This window comes from Perca fluviatilis, chromosome 8 (assembly GCF_010015445.1).
Source record: "Perca fluviatilis chromosome 8, GENO_Pfluv_1.0, whole genome shotgun sequence".
Taxonomy (NCBI): domain Eukaryota; kingdom Metazoa; phylum Chordata; class Actinopteri; order Perciformes; family Percidae; genus Perca; species Perca fluviatilis.
Window position 1 is genome coordinate 365,274 of NC_053119.1, and position 14,238 is coordinate 379,511.

The 14,238-nt window shown below is 48.7% G+C and overlaps 1 protein-coding gene across 1 annotated transcript in view; it reads right to left on the reverse strand.

Moving 5' to 3' along the window:
• Nucleotides 1-860: 860 nt before the first annotated feature.
• The window catches only part of LOC120563703 (fibroblast growth factor receptor substrate 2-like), a 14,757-nt gene continuing 1,379 nt past the window's right edge, over nucleotides 861-14,238 (reverse strand). The window contains 10 exon segments of the mRNA XM_039808063.1: nucleotides 861-1,506; nucleotides 1,544-1,956; nucleotides 1,959-2,039; nucleotides 2,042-2,126; nucleotides 4,438-4,601; nucleotides 4,857-4,863; nucleotides 7,610-7,641; nucleotides 7,726-7,912; nucleotides 12,113-12,204; nucleotides 12,289-12,377. Coding sequence (XP_039663997.1) covers nucleotides 1,063-1,506; nucleotides 1,544-1,956; nucleotides 1,959-2,039; nucleotides 2,042-2,126; nucleotides 4,438-4,601; nucleotides 4,857-4,863; nucleotides 7,610-7,641; nucleotides 7,726-7,912; nucleotides 12,113-12,178 — 1,479 coding nt within the window. The 5' untranslated portion in view covers nucleotides 12,179-12,204; nucleotides 12,289-12,377 and the 3' untranslated portion in view covers nucleotides 861-1,062.

Here is a 14,238-nt window from a genome sequence, read left to right on the forward strand (position 1 = left end):
TGGGTGTAGGTGTGTTGTGTGGGTGTAGAGTGTGGGAGATGTGTTGTGGTGTGTTGTGTGTGGTGTGTTGTTGTAGTAGTGTGTTGTGTAGTTTTGTGTGTTTGTTTGTTTTGTAGTTTTGTGTGTGTTGTGTGTGTGTTTTTGTGTGTAGTAGTGTAGAGTTGTGTTGTTGTGTGTAGTGTGTGCAGTAGATGTGTGTAGTAGTGTGTGTGTAGTGGTGTGTGTGTGAGTAGTGTGTGTAGTAGTGTGTGCGGTAGATGTGTGTGTGTAGTGTGTGTGTGTGTAGTGTGTGTGTAGTAGTGTGTGCGGTGAGATAAGGAGACGAAGCGTCCTCTCGGCGAGTACATATAAACACAGAACATTTATTGTGCCAGAGTCTACTGTACATATTGAGACATAACGTATTGTACCGTGTGGTTACAGCAGCATGTAGTGATCGTATAAAAGGCTAAATGGAATGCTTTGTTCAGTAATACTGATGTGTACCATATAAAGAGGAAGTCTTATTAACATTACCCAGAGAGGTATTACATCGCCACGGCAACACACCGCCGCGCAGCGAGTACCGAGGTCCGTCTGAGCGGCAGCAAGTCAATATATCTCATTAAGACGTGTTCAGGGGGAGTCTGTCTCCGTCTGTCTCTCACAGGAAAGAGTGGCAGAAAGAAGCCCCGCCCCTCTCTGACAGGAAGTGGCAGAAAGAAGCCCCACCCCTCTCTGACAGGAAGTGGCAGAAAGAAGCCCCGCCCCTCTCTGACAGGAAGTGGCAGAAAGAAGCCCTGCCCCTCTCTGACAGGAAGTGGCAGAAAAGCCCCCCCTCTCTGACAGGGAAGTGGGAGAAGAAGGGCCCCCGGCCCTCTGACAGGAAGTGGCAGAAAGAAGCCCCGCCCCTCTCTGACAGGAAGTGGCAGAAAGAAGCCCTGCCCCTCTCTGACAGGAAGTGGCAGAAAGAAGCCCCGCCCCTCTCTGACAGGAAGTGGCAGAAAGAAGCCCCGCCCCTCTCTGACAGGAAGTGGCAGAAAGAAGCCCCGCCCCTCTCTGACAGGAAGTGGCAGGTGCGTGTCACGCGGTGCTTTTGGTCGGCAGCTCCGTGCTGTTGTGCCGCGTCTTGCGCGAGGTGCCGTCGTCCCGCGGCCGCGCCTTCTGCAGGTTGGACATGGCGGCGGTGCGCTCGATGTCGATGAGGGCGTAGAGCTCGGTGCGCCGGGTGGGCGTGCTGGGCGGCAGCGGCGAGGTGGGCGTGCGCGGCGTGTGCGGGTTGCTGCCGTCGGACGCGCCCCTGTTCGCCGCGCCGGCGTCCATCTCCACCTCGATGTAGTTCAGCGTTTTGGGCGGCTCGGCGTGCGCCGGCAGCCGGCGGAAGTCGAAGTTGAAGACGGTGGCGGCGTCCGTGCGGCGCCGCGCTGTGTCGGGCCGGTGCGCGCTGAGCGGCGCCGTGACGTTCTCCGTGTTCACGTAGTTGTGCGAGGACTCGAGCGCGGCGGACAGCGGGTGGGAGTAGGAGTGCTGCAGCGCCGTGGGAACCCGTGCGGCGCGTGGGGACGTGCGCGGCGCCCGTGCCCGTAGCCGTTGGCGCGGCGTCTGCTACGTTCTCCTCGTCCTCGGCGCTCGCCTTCCTGGCCTCCCACACCGGCGGCAGCGCCGGCAGGTTCTCGTAGTCCAGCAGGGCGGTGCGCCGCTGGGCCGAGTTGTTGACATTCTGCAGGTCGGGGGTGAGGGGGGGCGGACGGTGGCGCCGCGGCGCCGCGGAGGGATTGGAGGTGGTGGAGCCGTTGGCGAGCGGCGGCGGCGCTGCGGCCTCGGGCTGCGGCGGTGGCGCCTGATCGTCCTCGGCGTGGCCGTTGGTCTCTGGCGGCTCGCCGCTGGTCTGTGGCGGCTCGCCGTTCTCCTGCTGCCTCTTCTCCTGCTCCATCAGCTGCCTCTGCACCGGCGGGGCCAAGGCGGCCGGAACCCCGCCGGCTCCAGCAGCACCTGCGCGTCGCGGCGGCTTCGCAGCGATGGCGGGGGAAGGTGGGGGTCGGGGGACACTGAGACTGCGGCGAGGCCGGGCTCTCCAGCGGCGTGGTCACAGTCAACGGGCTCGGCTGCTCCTCCAGGAGACCCACAGTGTTCACGTACGTGTGCACCTGCAGAGACAGCAGATGATGATGATTATTATTATTATATTATTATTATATTATTATTATAATTATTATTATATTATTATTATATTATTATTATAATTATATTATTATTATTATTATATTATTATTATAATTATTATTATTATTATATTATTATTATAATTATTATAATTATTATATTATTATTATTATTATTATTATATTATTATTATTATATTATTATTATTTTATTATATTATAATAATTATTATTAACATTAAGGTTATTACCCCATTCTTAAGCACACAGAGACAGCAGATTATTATCAGAAAGTAGAGGTGTTGAAATTAATCAAATAATCGATGCATGGAATTGTGGACATGGACGATGCTGCATCGATAATCGGCCGGCTCATAATCGATTATTTCTGTTTATAATGTGATGTAGGCCTGACAACATTTCTGTTGTACATATTCTGGTATGTTAACACATTCAGGAAGTGCCATGTGCTCAGTGCTGTATAGTTTGATGTATCCAAGTTATTCAGTATTAGAGCACTGCAGAATGTTTTGTCTTTGAAGCTTGAAAAGCTATGAATTAAATATCCTGCATGGCTTTAATAGAAACATGGATTTGATCAAAGACATGATAATCGTAATCGAAAGATCAGTGAAGATTCACACCTCTATTAGAAAGGTTATTATACATTATCGTTATAAACACCATTCATAAGCAGGACAAAGGGCTTTACACGGGCCAAAAAACTTAAAGTCACATTCAAATGTTTTAGGTAATTATTGGAGGACTCCTATATCTTATTTTGAAAAGCTTTTGTTGAACTGGTGGCAATTAAAAGGGTTACTTTGTTTTATTCACCCTGGACTCTCTGTCTCCATGTGTGTGTGTCTGAGTGTCTGATGGAACAACAATCTGTGAAACTGGTCCAGTATTAAACCAGAACCGAGCTGTAATGTAACCCTACAGGACTAATGTTCAGCAGCAGTTAGAGTCACTAAAAGTTCTGTTGTTGCTGCTGACAGACTCAGATTATTATTCTAAGTGTCTGACAACATTATGGGATGGATCCCTACAGAGATAGACCTTTTAGTTAAAGAGTAAGACAGACATAGGTTAATATTTCACCAGGTCCGAGGGCTAGAGGGAGGTGTTCAGTAGACCCCATAACGTTCTCCTACAGCTGATGTTGATACTGGACTGTCTGGCTGGAGCTACAGGACATGCTTTGAATTATTAAGATTTAACAATACAGTGTTAGGGACAGATCAGATGGAGATGCAGACTCGACTTGGATTTGCCCCTCAAAGACTTGAGACTTGACTTCCAAAAAATGACTTGTGAACATCTGTTTGGTGATGGTGATTTCGGGGCTGTTTCATGTTAAACTAAAAGGATCTTACTCTTTAACTAAAAGCTCTATCTCTGTAGGGATCCATCCCATAATGTTGTCAGACTCTTAGGGCGTTTTCACACCTGTAGTTCGTTTGCTTTGGTCGGAATCAGTTGGTGAGTTTGTAAATTTGGAGCGATTTGCCCTCGGTCGGTTTGGTTTGGTTTCACACCTGGAAAAATCCAAGCGTACCAAAATGCGTCATTACAAATCAGGCAAGAACGTCCACTCCTCTTATTGGTCGGATACATTTCTGGGGGCGGGAGCAAGAAAGTAAATACAGGAAGAAGGTCCTGTGTTCTGGACTAGTGCATATTTCTTGCATCTCCGTGGTTAAACCAGCGCATTTCATTAAAATGATCAGACATAGTTTGGCGAGAGACGTTACTACGTCTGCTTTGGTCACCGAGACGTCGCTCTGTCGGCGTCTGTCTACAACTTTAGCGGCAGCTGGTTTGACCACGGAGATACGAGTGACGGACGGCGAGCTTGACCGCAGTTTATTTCTGCGATAGAAACACTGCAAGCTGCTACAGTCTGCTGCATCGCAGACTGCTAGACACACTACAGACATCAGCTCAGACTGGAGGAGTACATGTAGTCGGTGCGGTTCGAATACGGATCACGTTCTCACCACAAACGAACCGCTCCAGAGTTCGATTGAAAGCGTACCGAGACCCCATCTTCAAGCAGGTCTCGGTGCGCTTGTTTGGTCCACTTTTGGTGCGCACCCGAGTGCGAATGCCGCGTTCTCACCTGCCCTGACGAACCGCACCTGCGGGGCAAACGAACTCTAGTGCGATTCAACCGAACTAAAGGCTGTTGGTGTGAAAACGCCCTCAGAATAATAATCTGAGGGCTGTGTCCCCTGACTGAAGAGGACTAACGATCCTTGTTGCTATGAGGAACAGGAAGTGTGTGTCTCACCGCGTCGTCGGCCACCAGCAGAGGGTGGGTGGACTCCTCCCCCACAGAGGGCAGACGGGTGCTGGCCACCGACGGGTGGCGGCTGGAGGGGTGAGACGGGGCCTCGCCCACAGACGGGATCCTGGACACACCGTTAGGAACCGAGGGCACCGAGTACCCCAACGCTGCTCACACACAAACACGCAAACCGTTAGCTGTAGCACAGTTTCAGTTGCATGTGTCTGTGTGTGTGTCTCTGTGTGTGTGTGTGTGTGTGTGTGTCTGTGTGTGTGTGTGTGTGTCTGTGTGTGTGTGTGTCTCTCTCTCTGTGTGTGTGTGTGTGTGTGTGTGTGTGTGTGTGTGTGTGTGTGTGTGTGTCTGTGTGCGCGTCTCTCTGTGTCCTTGTAGGAGTGTGTCTGTGCGTCTGTGTGTATGTGTACCTGTAGGAGTGTGTCTGTGTGTGTGTGTCTGTGTGTGTGTGTGTGTCTCTCTGTGTGTGTGTGTGTGTGTGTGTGTGTGTGTGTGTGTCTGTGTGTGTGCGTCTCTCTGTGTCCCTGTAGGAGTGTGTCTGTGCGTCTGTGTGTGTGTGTGTGTACCTGTAGGAGTGTGTTTGTGTGTGTGCGTCTGTGTGCGTGTGTGTGTACCTGTAGGAGTGTGTCTGTGTGCGTGTGTGTGTACCTGTAGGTGTGTGTGTGTGTGTGTGTGTGTACCTGTAGGAGTGTGTCTGTGTGCGTGTGTGTGTACCTGTAGGAGTGTGTGTGTGTGTGTGTGTGTGTGTGTGTGTGTGTGTGTGTGTGTGTATGTAGGAATGTGTCTGTGTGTGTGCGTCTGTGTGCGTGTGTGTGTACCTGTAGGAGTGTGTCTGTGTGCGTGTGTGTGTACCTGTAGGAGTGTGTGTGTGTGTGTGTGTGTACCGTGCGTCTCTGGGGGTGTGTGTGTGTGTGTGTGTGTGTGTGTGTGTGTGTGTGTGTGTGTGTGTGTGTGTGTGTATGTACCTGTAGGAGTGTGGCTGGGCTCCAGCACAGCCTCCCTCTAAATATGCTGTGTCTGTCTTCACCTTTCCTTCAGCATGTTCATCTCCTCGCTCCAAACTCTCTTTAATTTCCTATTCATTTTGTTTCTTTTCATGTTGGGGCCAAAAAAAAAAACACGGGCCAAAAAAACAGACAGCTTATACGTTATAATATTTACTGTTACACAGAGAAACAGTGACAGCCAGGGCTCTTGGGACTTGGATAACGGTTCCTATGCAATGTCCATTTCTGGTTTTGTCTGTGTCTGTGTCAGGCACCCTCTCCGTCTTTCTAGTCTGTGTTCCTCGCTTCACGCTCCCTCCTTGCTTCGCTCCACTCCTCCCTCCAGACTTCTAGCCAGGCTCCTCCTCCTCCTCCTACGTTCTAGCCAGGCTCCTCCCTCCTTCTGACCAGGCTCCTCCCACCTCGTGCTTCCCTCCCTCCTACTAGCCAGGCTCCTCCCTCCTACTGCCAGGCTCCTCCTGTCCAGGCTCATCCCTCCTACTAGCCATGCTCCTCCCTCCTACTAGCCAGGCTCCGTCCCTCCTCACGTGCTTCTAGCCAGGCTCCTCCCTCCTACATACTTCTAGCCAGGCTCCTCCCACCTACGTGCTTCTGCAGCCAGGCTCCTCCCTCCTACTAGCCAGGCTCCTCCCTCCTACGCCAGGCTCCCTGCGCGGCTCCTCCCTCCTACTAGCCAGGCTCCTCCCTCCTACTAGCCAGGCTCCTCCCTCCTACGTACTTCTAGCCAGGCTCCTCCCTCCTACGTACTTCTAGCCAGGCTCCTCCCTCCTACGTACTTCTAGCCAGGCTCCTCCCTCCTACGCACTTCTAGCCAGGCTCCTCCCTCCTACGCACTTCTAGCCAGGCTCCTCCCTCCCTGATGCACTTCTGCGGGCTCCTCCCTCCCTCAGCACTTCTAGCCAGGCTCCTCCCACCTACGTACTTCAGCGGGGCTCCTCCCTCCTACTAGCCAGGCTCCTCCCTCCTACTAGCCAGGCTCCTCCTAGCCAGGCTCATCCCTCCTACTAGCCATGCTCCTCCCTCCTACTAGCCAGGCTCCGCCCTCCTACGTACTTCTAGCCAGGCTCCTCCCTCCTACATACTTCTAGCCAGGCTCCTCCCACCTACGTACTTCTAGCCAGGCTCCTCCCTCCTACTAGCCAGGCTCCTCCCTCCTACTAGCCAGGCTCCTCCTAGCCAGGCTCCTCCCTCCTACTAGCCAGGCTCCTCCCTCCTACTAGCCAGGCTCCTCCCTCCTACGTACTTCTAGCCAGGCTCCTCCCTCCTACATACTTCTAGCCAGGCTCCGCCCTCCTACGTACTTCTAGCCAGGCTCCTCCCTCCTACGTACTTCTAGCTCCTCCTCCCTTTCTGGACTATAAGTCACATTTATTTAGAAATTTATTTCACAAAATCCAATACCAAAAACAGCCTTTTTCATCTGCCAACTACACAACAGCACACAGAACAACAGGCTGAATACGGTAGGTGTCCGGTATGTTACCGTAACACATTAACAGTTATTCAGCTACACAATAGCACACAGAACAACTACCAGGGCGTGGAGACGCAACTGCTCCGTTGACCAGCCCCTCCCGGAAGCATGCACCCATCTGTGGACTCATTCCTGCAGCTCTGGCCATCTTGCTTTCAGCCCGCAATTAGCCGATTAGCTTTCTTTGTTTTCTTCATTGCAGTAGAAGTTTCTCCCTCATTTCAAACTTTCTTTCAGCTGCTCGATTACCGTTTTCGGCTGCATATTTTAATACCTGCAGTTTGTTATCTCTTTTCTTTCTCCGTTGTCTTTAGGAGAAGCATTTTAGTTGTCACAAGCCTAGAGCACCCTCTCATGGCTGTACACGGTAATGTTTTTGCCAAAGTAGGAAAAAAAGTGCGACTTAAAGTCCGGAAAATATGGTACTTCTAGCCTGGCCCCGCGTTAATACGCAACACTCAGAAATCCCCCAGAAGCAGAGAGGTTTATGTTCAGGATGTAAAATATGTAATCATTATTTTGCTTGATTTGCTAAACTCTCTGATGCCTAAAGGAACTTTTTTGCTGACTTTTTAGGGCTTTATGTCAACCAAACTGTAAGAGACAAAGACTATATGAAAGATTCAGTAATACAGTGAGATATTTGACTTCTGATTAATAACAGCATGTTAATGAACGCTACATGTCTGGCCCTTAGTGAAGCTGAGTCTGAAACTGCCGCGTTAAGGCGTGGAGTAGCAGCAGGTCACACATGCTTCTTTCCTGCTGGTTGCTCGCTTCCCAGCCTCTAACACGCACCTTGACCCGTCTGGCAGCGGCGTCCGCTCTCAAACGAGAACAGGTTGGAGTCGTAGCCGTAGCGCCGTAAGCACAGGTAAGGCCACCGCACGTCGTCACGGCGATGAGTGTGGAGGACGAGCTCAGCATCGGTCAGCTCCATCACACCTGATCCCAACTCGTTCCCATCGTCGTCCACGTTTATCACCTGCACAGGTACACAACAACAAAGACACAGAGAATTAGAGAACAGTCAGAGACAGGTCAACGACCACACAAATACAGAGGCTTAAATGTCCCAGGACATGGTGCTCTTTGGCTTAAAGGTCCCAGGACATGGTGCTCTTTGGCTTAAAGGTCCCAGGACATGGTGCTCTTTGGCTTAAAGGTCCCAGGACATGGTGCTCTTTGGCTTAAAGGTCCCGGGACATGGTGCTCTTTGGCTTAAAGGTCCCGGGACATGGTGCTCTTTGGCTTAAAGGTCCCGGGACATGCTGCTCTTTGGCTTAAAAAGGTCCCAGGACATGGTGCTCTTTGGCTTAAAAAGGTCCCGGGACATGGTGCTCTTTGGCTTAAAGGTCCCAGGACATGGTGCTCTTTGGCTTAAAGGTCCCAGGACATGGTGCTCTTTGGCTTAAAGGTCCCGGGACATGGTGCTCTTTGGCTTAAAGGTCCCGGGACATGGTGCTCTTTGGCTTAAAGGTCCCGGACATGGTGCTCTTTGGCTTAAAAGGTCCCAGGACATGGTGCTCTTTGGCTTAAAAGGTCCGGGACATGGTGCTCTTTGGCTTAAAGGTCCCAGGACATGGTGCTCTTTGGCTTAAAGGTCCCGGGACATGGTGCTCTTTGGCTTAAAAAGGTCCCAGGACATGGTGCTCTTTGGCTTAAAGGTCCCAGGACATGGTGCTCTTTGGCTTAAAGGTCCCGGGACATGGTGCTCTTTGGCTTAAAGGTCCCGGGACATGGTGCCCTTTGGCTTAAAAAGGTCCCGGGACATGGTGCTCTTTGGCTTAAAGGTCCCGGGACATGGTGCTCTTTGGCTTAAAGGTCCCGGGACATGGTGCTCTTTGGCTTAAAAAGGTCCCAGGACATGGTGCTCTTTGGCTTAAAAAGGTCCCAGGACATGGTGCTCTTTGGCTTAAAAAGGTCCCAGGACATGGTGCTCTTTGGCTTAAAAAGGTCCCAGGACATGGTGCTCTTTGGCTTAAAAGGAGAAACCCGGCCAATTTTTACCTGCATTTTGTGTCTGTTAAGAGGCACAAAGGCCCTCTTAGAACATGCCCCCATAACTGGCATTTCAGCTAACTGGGAGCTCTGGCCATTAGCTGCAGCAGCTCCAGTTTGCTAAAACTGATTTTTTAGAGAGTAAAAAAATAGGATTTACAAACTAAAAAAACAAGTTGATTTAGAGACAACACTTTCCACATACTGGCTCCTTACTCAGACGGAGGCAACCGCTAGCTATCAGGAGACAGAAGTGGCACGTGGCTGGTGTTCTGGTGCGTTTGCATCACAGTTTTTAAGTCAGAGGAGAAAAGAAGAAAGCAGCTGCAGCTTCACCGAAACAAAGACAGAAAACATTAACTGACGTGTGACTGGCAGCACTCTGACATTTACACACCAGACGGAAACATGCCCACATTTGGAGCTTGGTGAGAGTTAATTTTGTACCCTGGCATAAAGGTGAATAAACCTGTGTGTGTGTGTGTGTGTGTGTGAGTAGGTGAATAATCCAGTGTGTGTGTGTGTGTGTGAGTAGGTGAATAATCCAGTGTGTGTGTGTGTGTGTGTGTGTGTGTGTGTTGTGTAGATGAATAATCCAAAGTGTGTGTGTGTGAGTAGGTGAATAATCCAGAATGTGTGTGTAGGTGAATAATCCAGAGTGTGTGTGTGTAGGTGAATAATCCAGAGTGTGTGTGTAGGTGAATAATCCAGAGTGTGTGTGTGTAGGTGAATAATCCAGAATGTGTGTGTGGGTGAATAATCCAGAGTGTGTGTGTGTAGGTGAATAATCCAGAGTGTGTGTGTAGGTGAATAATCCAGAGTGTGTGTGTAGGTGAATAATCCAGAGTGTGTGTGTAGGTGAATAATCCAGAGTGTGTGTGTAGGTGAATAATCCAGAGTGTGTGTGTAGGTGAATAATCCAGAGTGTGTGTGTGTGTGTGGGTGAATAATCCAGAGTGTGTGTGTGTGTGTGTGAGAGTAGGTGAATAATCCAGAGTGTGTGTGTGTGCGTGTGTAGATGAATAATCCAAAGTGTGTGTGTGTGTGTGTGTGTGAGTAGGTGAATAATCCAGAGTGTGTGTGTGTGTGTGTAGGTGAATAATCCAGAGTGTGTGTGTGTGTGTAGGTGAATAATCCAGAGTGTGTGTGTGAGTAGGTGAATAATCCAGAGTGTGTGTGTGTGTGTGTGAGTAGGTGAATAATCCAGAGTGTGTGTGTGTGTGTGTGTGTAGATGAATAATCCAGTGTGTGTGTGTGTGTGTGTGTGTGTGTAGATGAATAATCCAGAGTGTCTGTGTGTGTGAGTAGGTGAATAATCCAGAGTGTGTGTGTGTGTGTAGATGAATAATCCAGTGTGTGTGTGTGTGTGTAGATGAATAATCCAGAGTGTCTGTGTGTGTGAGTAGGTGAATAATCCAGAGTGTGTGTGTGTGTAGATGAATAATCCAGTGTGTGTGTGTGTGTGTGTGTAGATGAATAATCCAGAGTGTGTGTGTGTGTGAGTAGGTGAATAATCCAGAGTGTGTGTGTGTGTGTGTGTAGATGAATAATCCAGTGTGTCTGTGTGTGTGAGTAGGTGAATAATCCAGAGTGTCTGTGTGTGTGAGTAGGTGAATAATCCAGAGTGTGTGTGAGTAGGTGAATAATCCAGAGTGTGTGTGAGTAGGTGAATAATCCAGAGTGTGTGAGAGTAGGTGAATAATCCAGTGTGTGTGTGTGTAGATGAATGATCGAGTGTGTGTGTGTGTGTGTGTGTGTGTGTGTGTGTGTGTGTAGGTGAATAATCCAGAGTGTGTGTGTGAGTAGGTGACTAATCCAGAGTGTGTGTGTGTGTGTGTGTAGGTGAATAATCCAGAGTGTGTGTGTAGGTGCATAATCCAGAGTGTGTGTGTGTGTGTAAATGAATAATCCAGAGTGTGTGTGTGTGTGTGTAAATTAATAATCCAAGAGTGTGTGTGTGTGTATAATCGAGAGTGTGTGTGTGTGTGTGTGTGTAAGCGAGTGTGTGTGTGTGTGTGTGTGTGTGTGTGTGTAGGTGAATAATCCAGAGAGAGTGTGTGTGTGTGTGTGTGTGTGTGTGTGTGTGTGTGTGTGTGTGTGTGTGTGTGTGTGTGTGTGTGTGTGTATGGTGAATAATCCAGAGTGTGTGTGTGTGTGTGAAGGTGAATAATCCAGAGTGTGTGTGTGTGTGTGTGAAGGTGAATAATCCAGAGTGTATCTGTGAAGTTGAATAATCCAGAGTGTGTGTGTGTGTGAAGGTGAATAATCCAGAGTGTATGTGTGTGTGTGAAGGTGAATAATCCAGAGTGTGTGTGTGTGTGTGTGTGAGAAGGTGAATAATCCAGAGTGTATGTGTGTGTGTGAAGGTGAATAATCCAGAGTGTGTGTGTGTGTGTGTGTGTGTGAGAAGGTGAATAATCCAGAGTGTGTGTGTGAAGGTGAATAATCCAGAGTGTGTGTGTGTGTGTGTGAAGGTGAATAATCCAGAGTGTGTGTGTGTGTGAAGGTGAATAATCCAGAGTGTGTGTGTGTGTGTGTGTGTGTGTGTGTGCTGTGAAGGTGAATAATCCAGAGTGTGTGTGAAGTTGAATAATCCAGAGTGTGTGTGTGTAGGTGAATAATCCAGAGTGTGTGTGTGTGTGTAGGTGAATAATCCAGAGTGTGTGTGTGTGTGTGAAGGTGAATAATCCAGAGTGTGTGTGTGTGTGTGAAGGTGAATAATCCAGAGTGTGTGTGTGTGTATGTGTGTGAAGGTGAATAATCCAGAGTGTGTGTGTGTGTGTGAAGGTGAATAATCCAGAGTGTGTGTGTGTGTGTGTGAAGGTGAATAATCCAGAGTGTGTGTGTGTGTGTGAAGGTGAATAATCCAGAGTGTGTGTGTGTGTGTGTATGTGTGTGAAGGTGAATAATCCAGAGTGTGTGTGTGTGTGTGAGGTGAATAATCCAGAGTGTGTGTGTGTGTGTGTGAAGGTGAATAATCCAGAGTGTGTGTGTGTGTGTGTCTGTGAAGGTGAATAATCCAGAGTGTGTGTGTGTGTGTGTGTGAAGGTGAATAATCCAGAGTGTGTGTGTGTGTGTGTGTGTGTGTGTGTGTGTGTGTGTGTGTGTGTGTGTGTGTGTGTGTGTGTGTGTGTGAGAGAGAGAATAATCCAGAGTGTGTGTGTTCTGAAGGACTCCAACTCACCTTAAATTTACTTTGATGATTATCTGGAATTGACTCTTTCTCTGGACAGCTTAAGCAGCTACCCATGGCTTCTTCAGAGCACCATCTGATGTCTGACACACACAACAAACACACACACGTTAAAAGAAACAACACAGAGCTGTCACAGAGCTGTGTGTGGGTGGACATGTCCTGACCTAGATCCTGCCTCCGGTAGCCCTGGTCCCATCCTCAGAGTCTGAGGGACGCTCATTCTTTAGTTGGTCTGTAGACATCAACAGCAGCTCTGCACACACGAGAAACATTAGAGAGAGCAAACATGACAGCTGCATCCAGGTTACACTAACGCTGAGTCTCTAGAAGACCACACACACACACACACACACACACACACACACACACACACACACACACACACACACACACACACACACACGTCTCCCCCTCTCTCTCTCTCTCCCCTAGCTGTCCTGTCCATTAAAGACAGAAAAGACCCCCAAAAATGTGATGAACTCCTAACTCTCCATCCTTCTGTCTCCGTCTCCTAACTCTCCATCCTTCTGTCTCCTAACTCTCCATCCTTCTGTCTGTCTGTCTCCTAACTCTCCATCCTTCTGTCTCCTAACTCTCCATCCTTCTGTCTCCTAACTCTCCATCCTTCTGTCTCCTAACTCTCCATCCTTCTGTCTCTGTCTGTCTCCTAACTCTCCATCCTTCTGTCTGTCTCCTAACTCTCCATCCTTCTGTCTCCTAACTCTCCATCCTTCTGTCTCCTAACTCTCCATCCTTCTGTCTCCTAACTCTCCGTCCTTCTGTCTGTCTGTCTCCTAACTCTCCATCCTTCTGTCTCTGTCTGTCTCCTAACTCTCCATCCTTCTGTCTCCTAACTCTCCATCCTTCTGTCTGTCTCCTAACTCTCAATCCTTCTGTCTGTCTCCTAACTCTCCATCCTTCTGTCTCCTAACTCTCCATCCTTCTGTCTGTCTCCTAACTCTCCATCCTTCTGTCTCTGTCTGTCTCCTAACTCTCCATCCTTCTGTCTGTCTCCTAACTCTCCATCCTTCTGTCTCCTAACTCTCCATCCTTCTGTCTCCTAACTCTCCATCCTTCTGTCTCCTAACTCTCCATCCTTCTGTCTGTCTGTCTCCTAAATCCCCATCCTTCTGTCTCTGTCTGTCTCCTAACTCTCCATCCTTCTGTCTGTCTCCTAACTCTCCATCCTTCTGTCTCCTAACTCTCCATCCTTCTGTCTCTGTCTCCTAACTCTCCATCCTTCTGTCTCCTAACTCTCCATCCTTCTGTCTGTCTCCTAACTCTCCATCCTTCTGTCTCCTAACTCTCCATCCTTCTGTCTCCTAAATCCCCATCCTTCTGTCTCTGTCTCCTAACTCCCCATCCTTCTGTCTGTCTCCTAACTCTCCATCCTTCTGTCTGTCTGTCTCCTAACTCTCCATCCTTCTGTCTGTCTGTCTCCTAACTCTCCATCCTTCTGTCTGTCTGTCTCCTAACTCCCATCCTTCTGTCTGTCTGTCTCCTAAATCCCCATCCTTCTGCCTGTGATACGTCAGCAGAAGTCAAAGTAATGTTCAAAATGTACCTCTGAGACAGAATAATAAAGTTTAATGTTAAAAATGTAAACATGTCCTGTAACTCTGAGACAGAATAATAAAGTTTAATGTTCATAATGTCAACATGTCCTGTAACTCTGAGACAGAATAATAAAGTTTAATGTTCAAAATGTAATGAGAAACTAGGACGACGTCTCTTCACTATCTTCTGACATTTTATAGCCGTAAACTTCATTTCTTTGGAGTTTTGGGGGATTTTCAACATTGCTGATTTATTACAGACTAAACTACACTTTATATTTTATATTTATGTGTTTATGAATGTAAACGTGTGTGTGTGTGTGTGTGTGTGTGTGTGTGTGTGTGTGTGTGAGTCCTGTGACTCAGAAACAGGACAATAAAGTTTTAGTGTAAAAAAATGAATAACAGAGAGGTTAAAGTTGGTGTAATGTGAGAGTGTGTAACGGAGTCTAATGTTCCCAGTGACCCGGGTCCTTAACCCGGACTAACTGAGATAAGTTAGTGATGGGTGAGGCTAGCTCCCGGGGATGGAACACGCACCTCCTGGGTGAAAGTAGT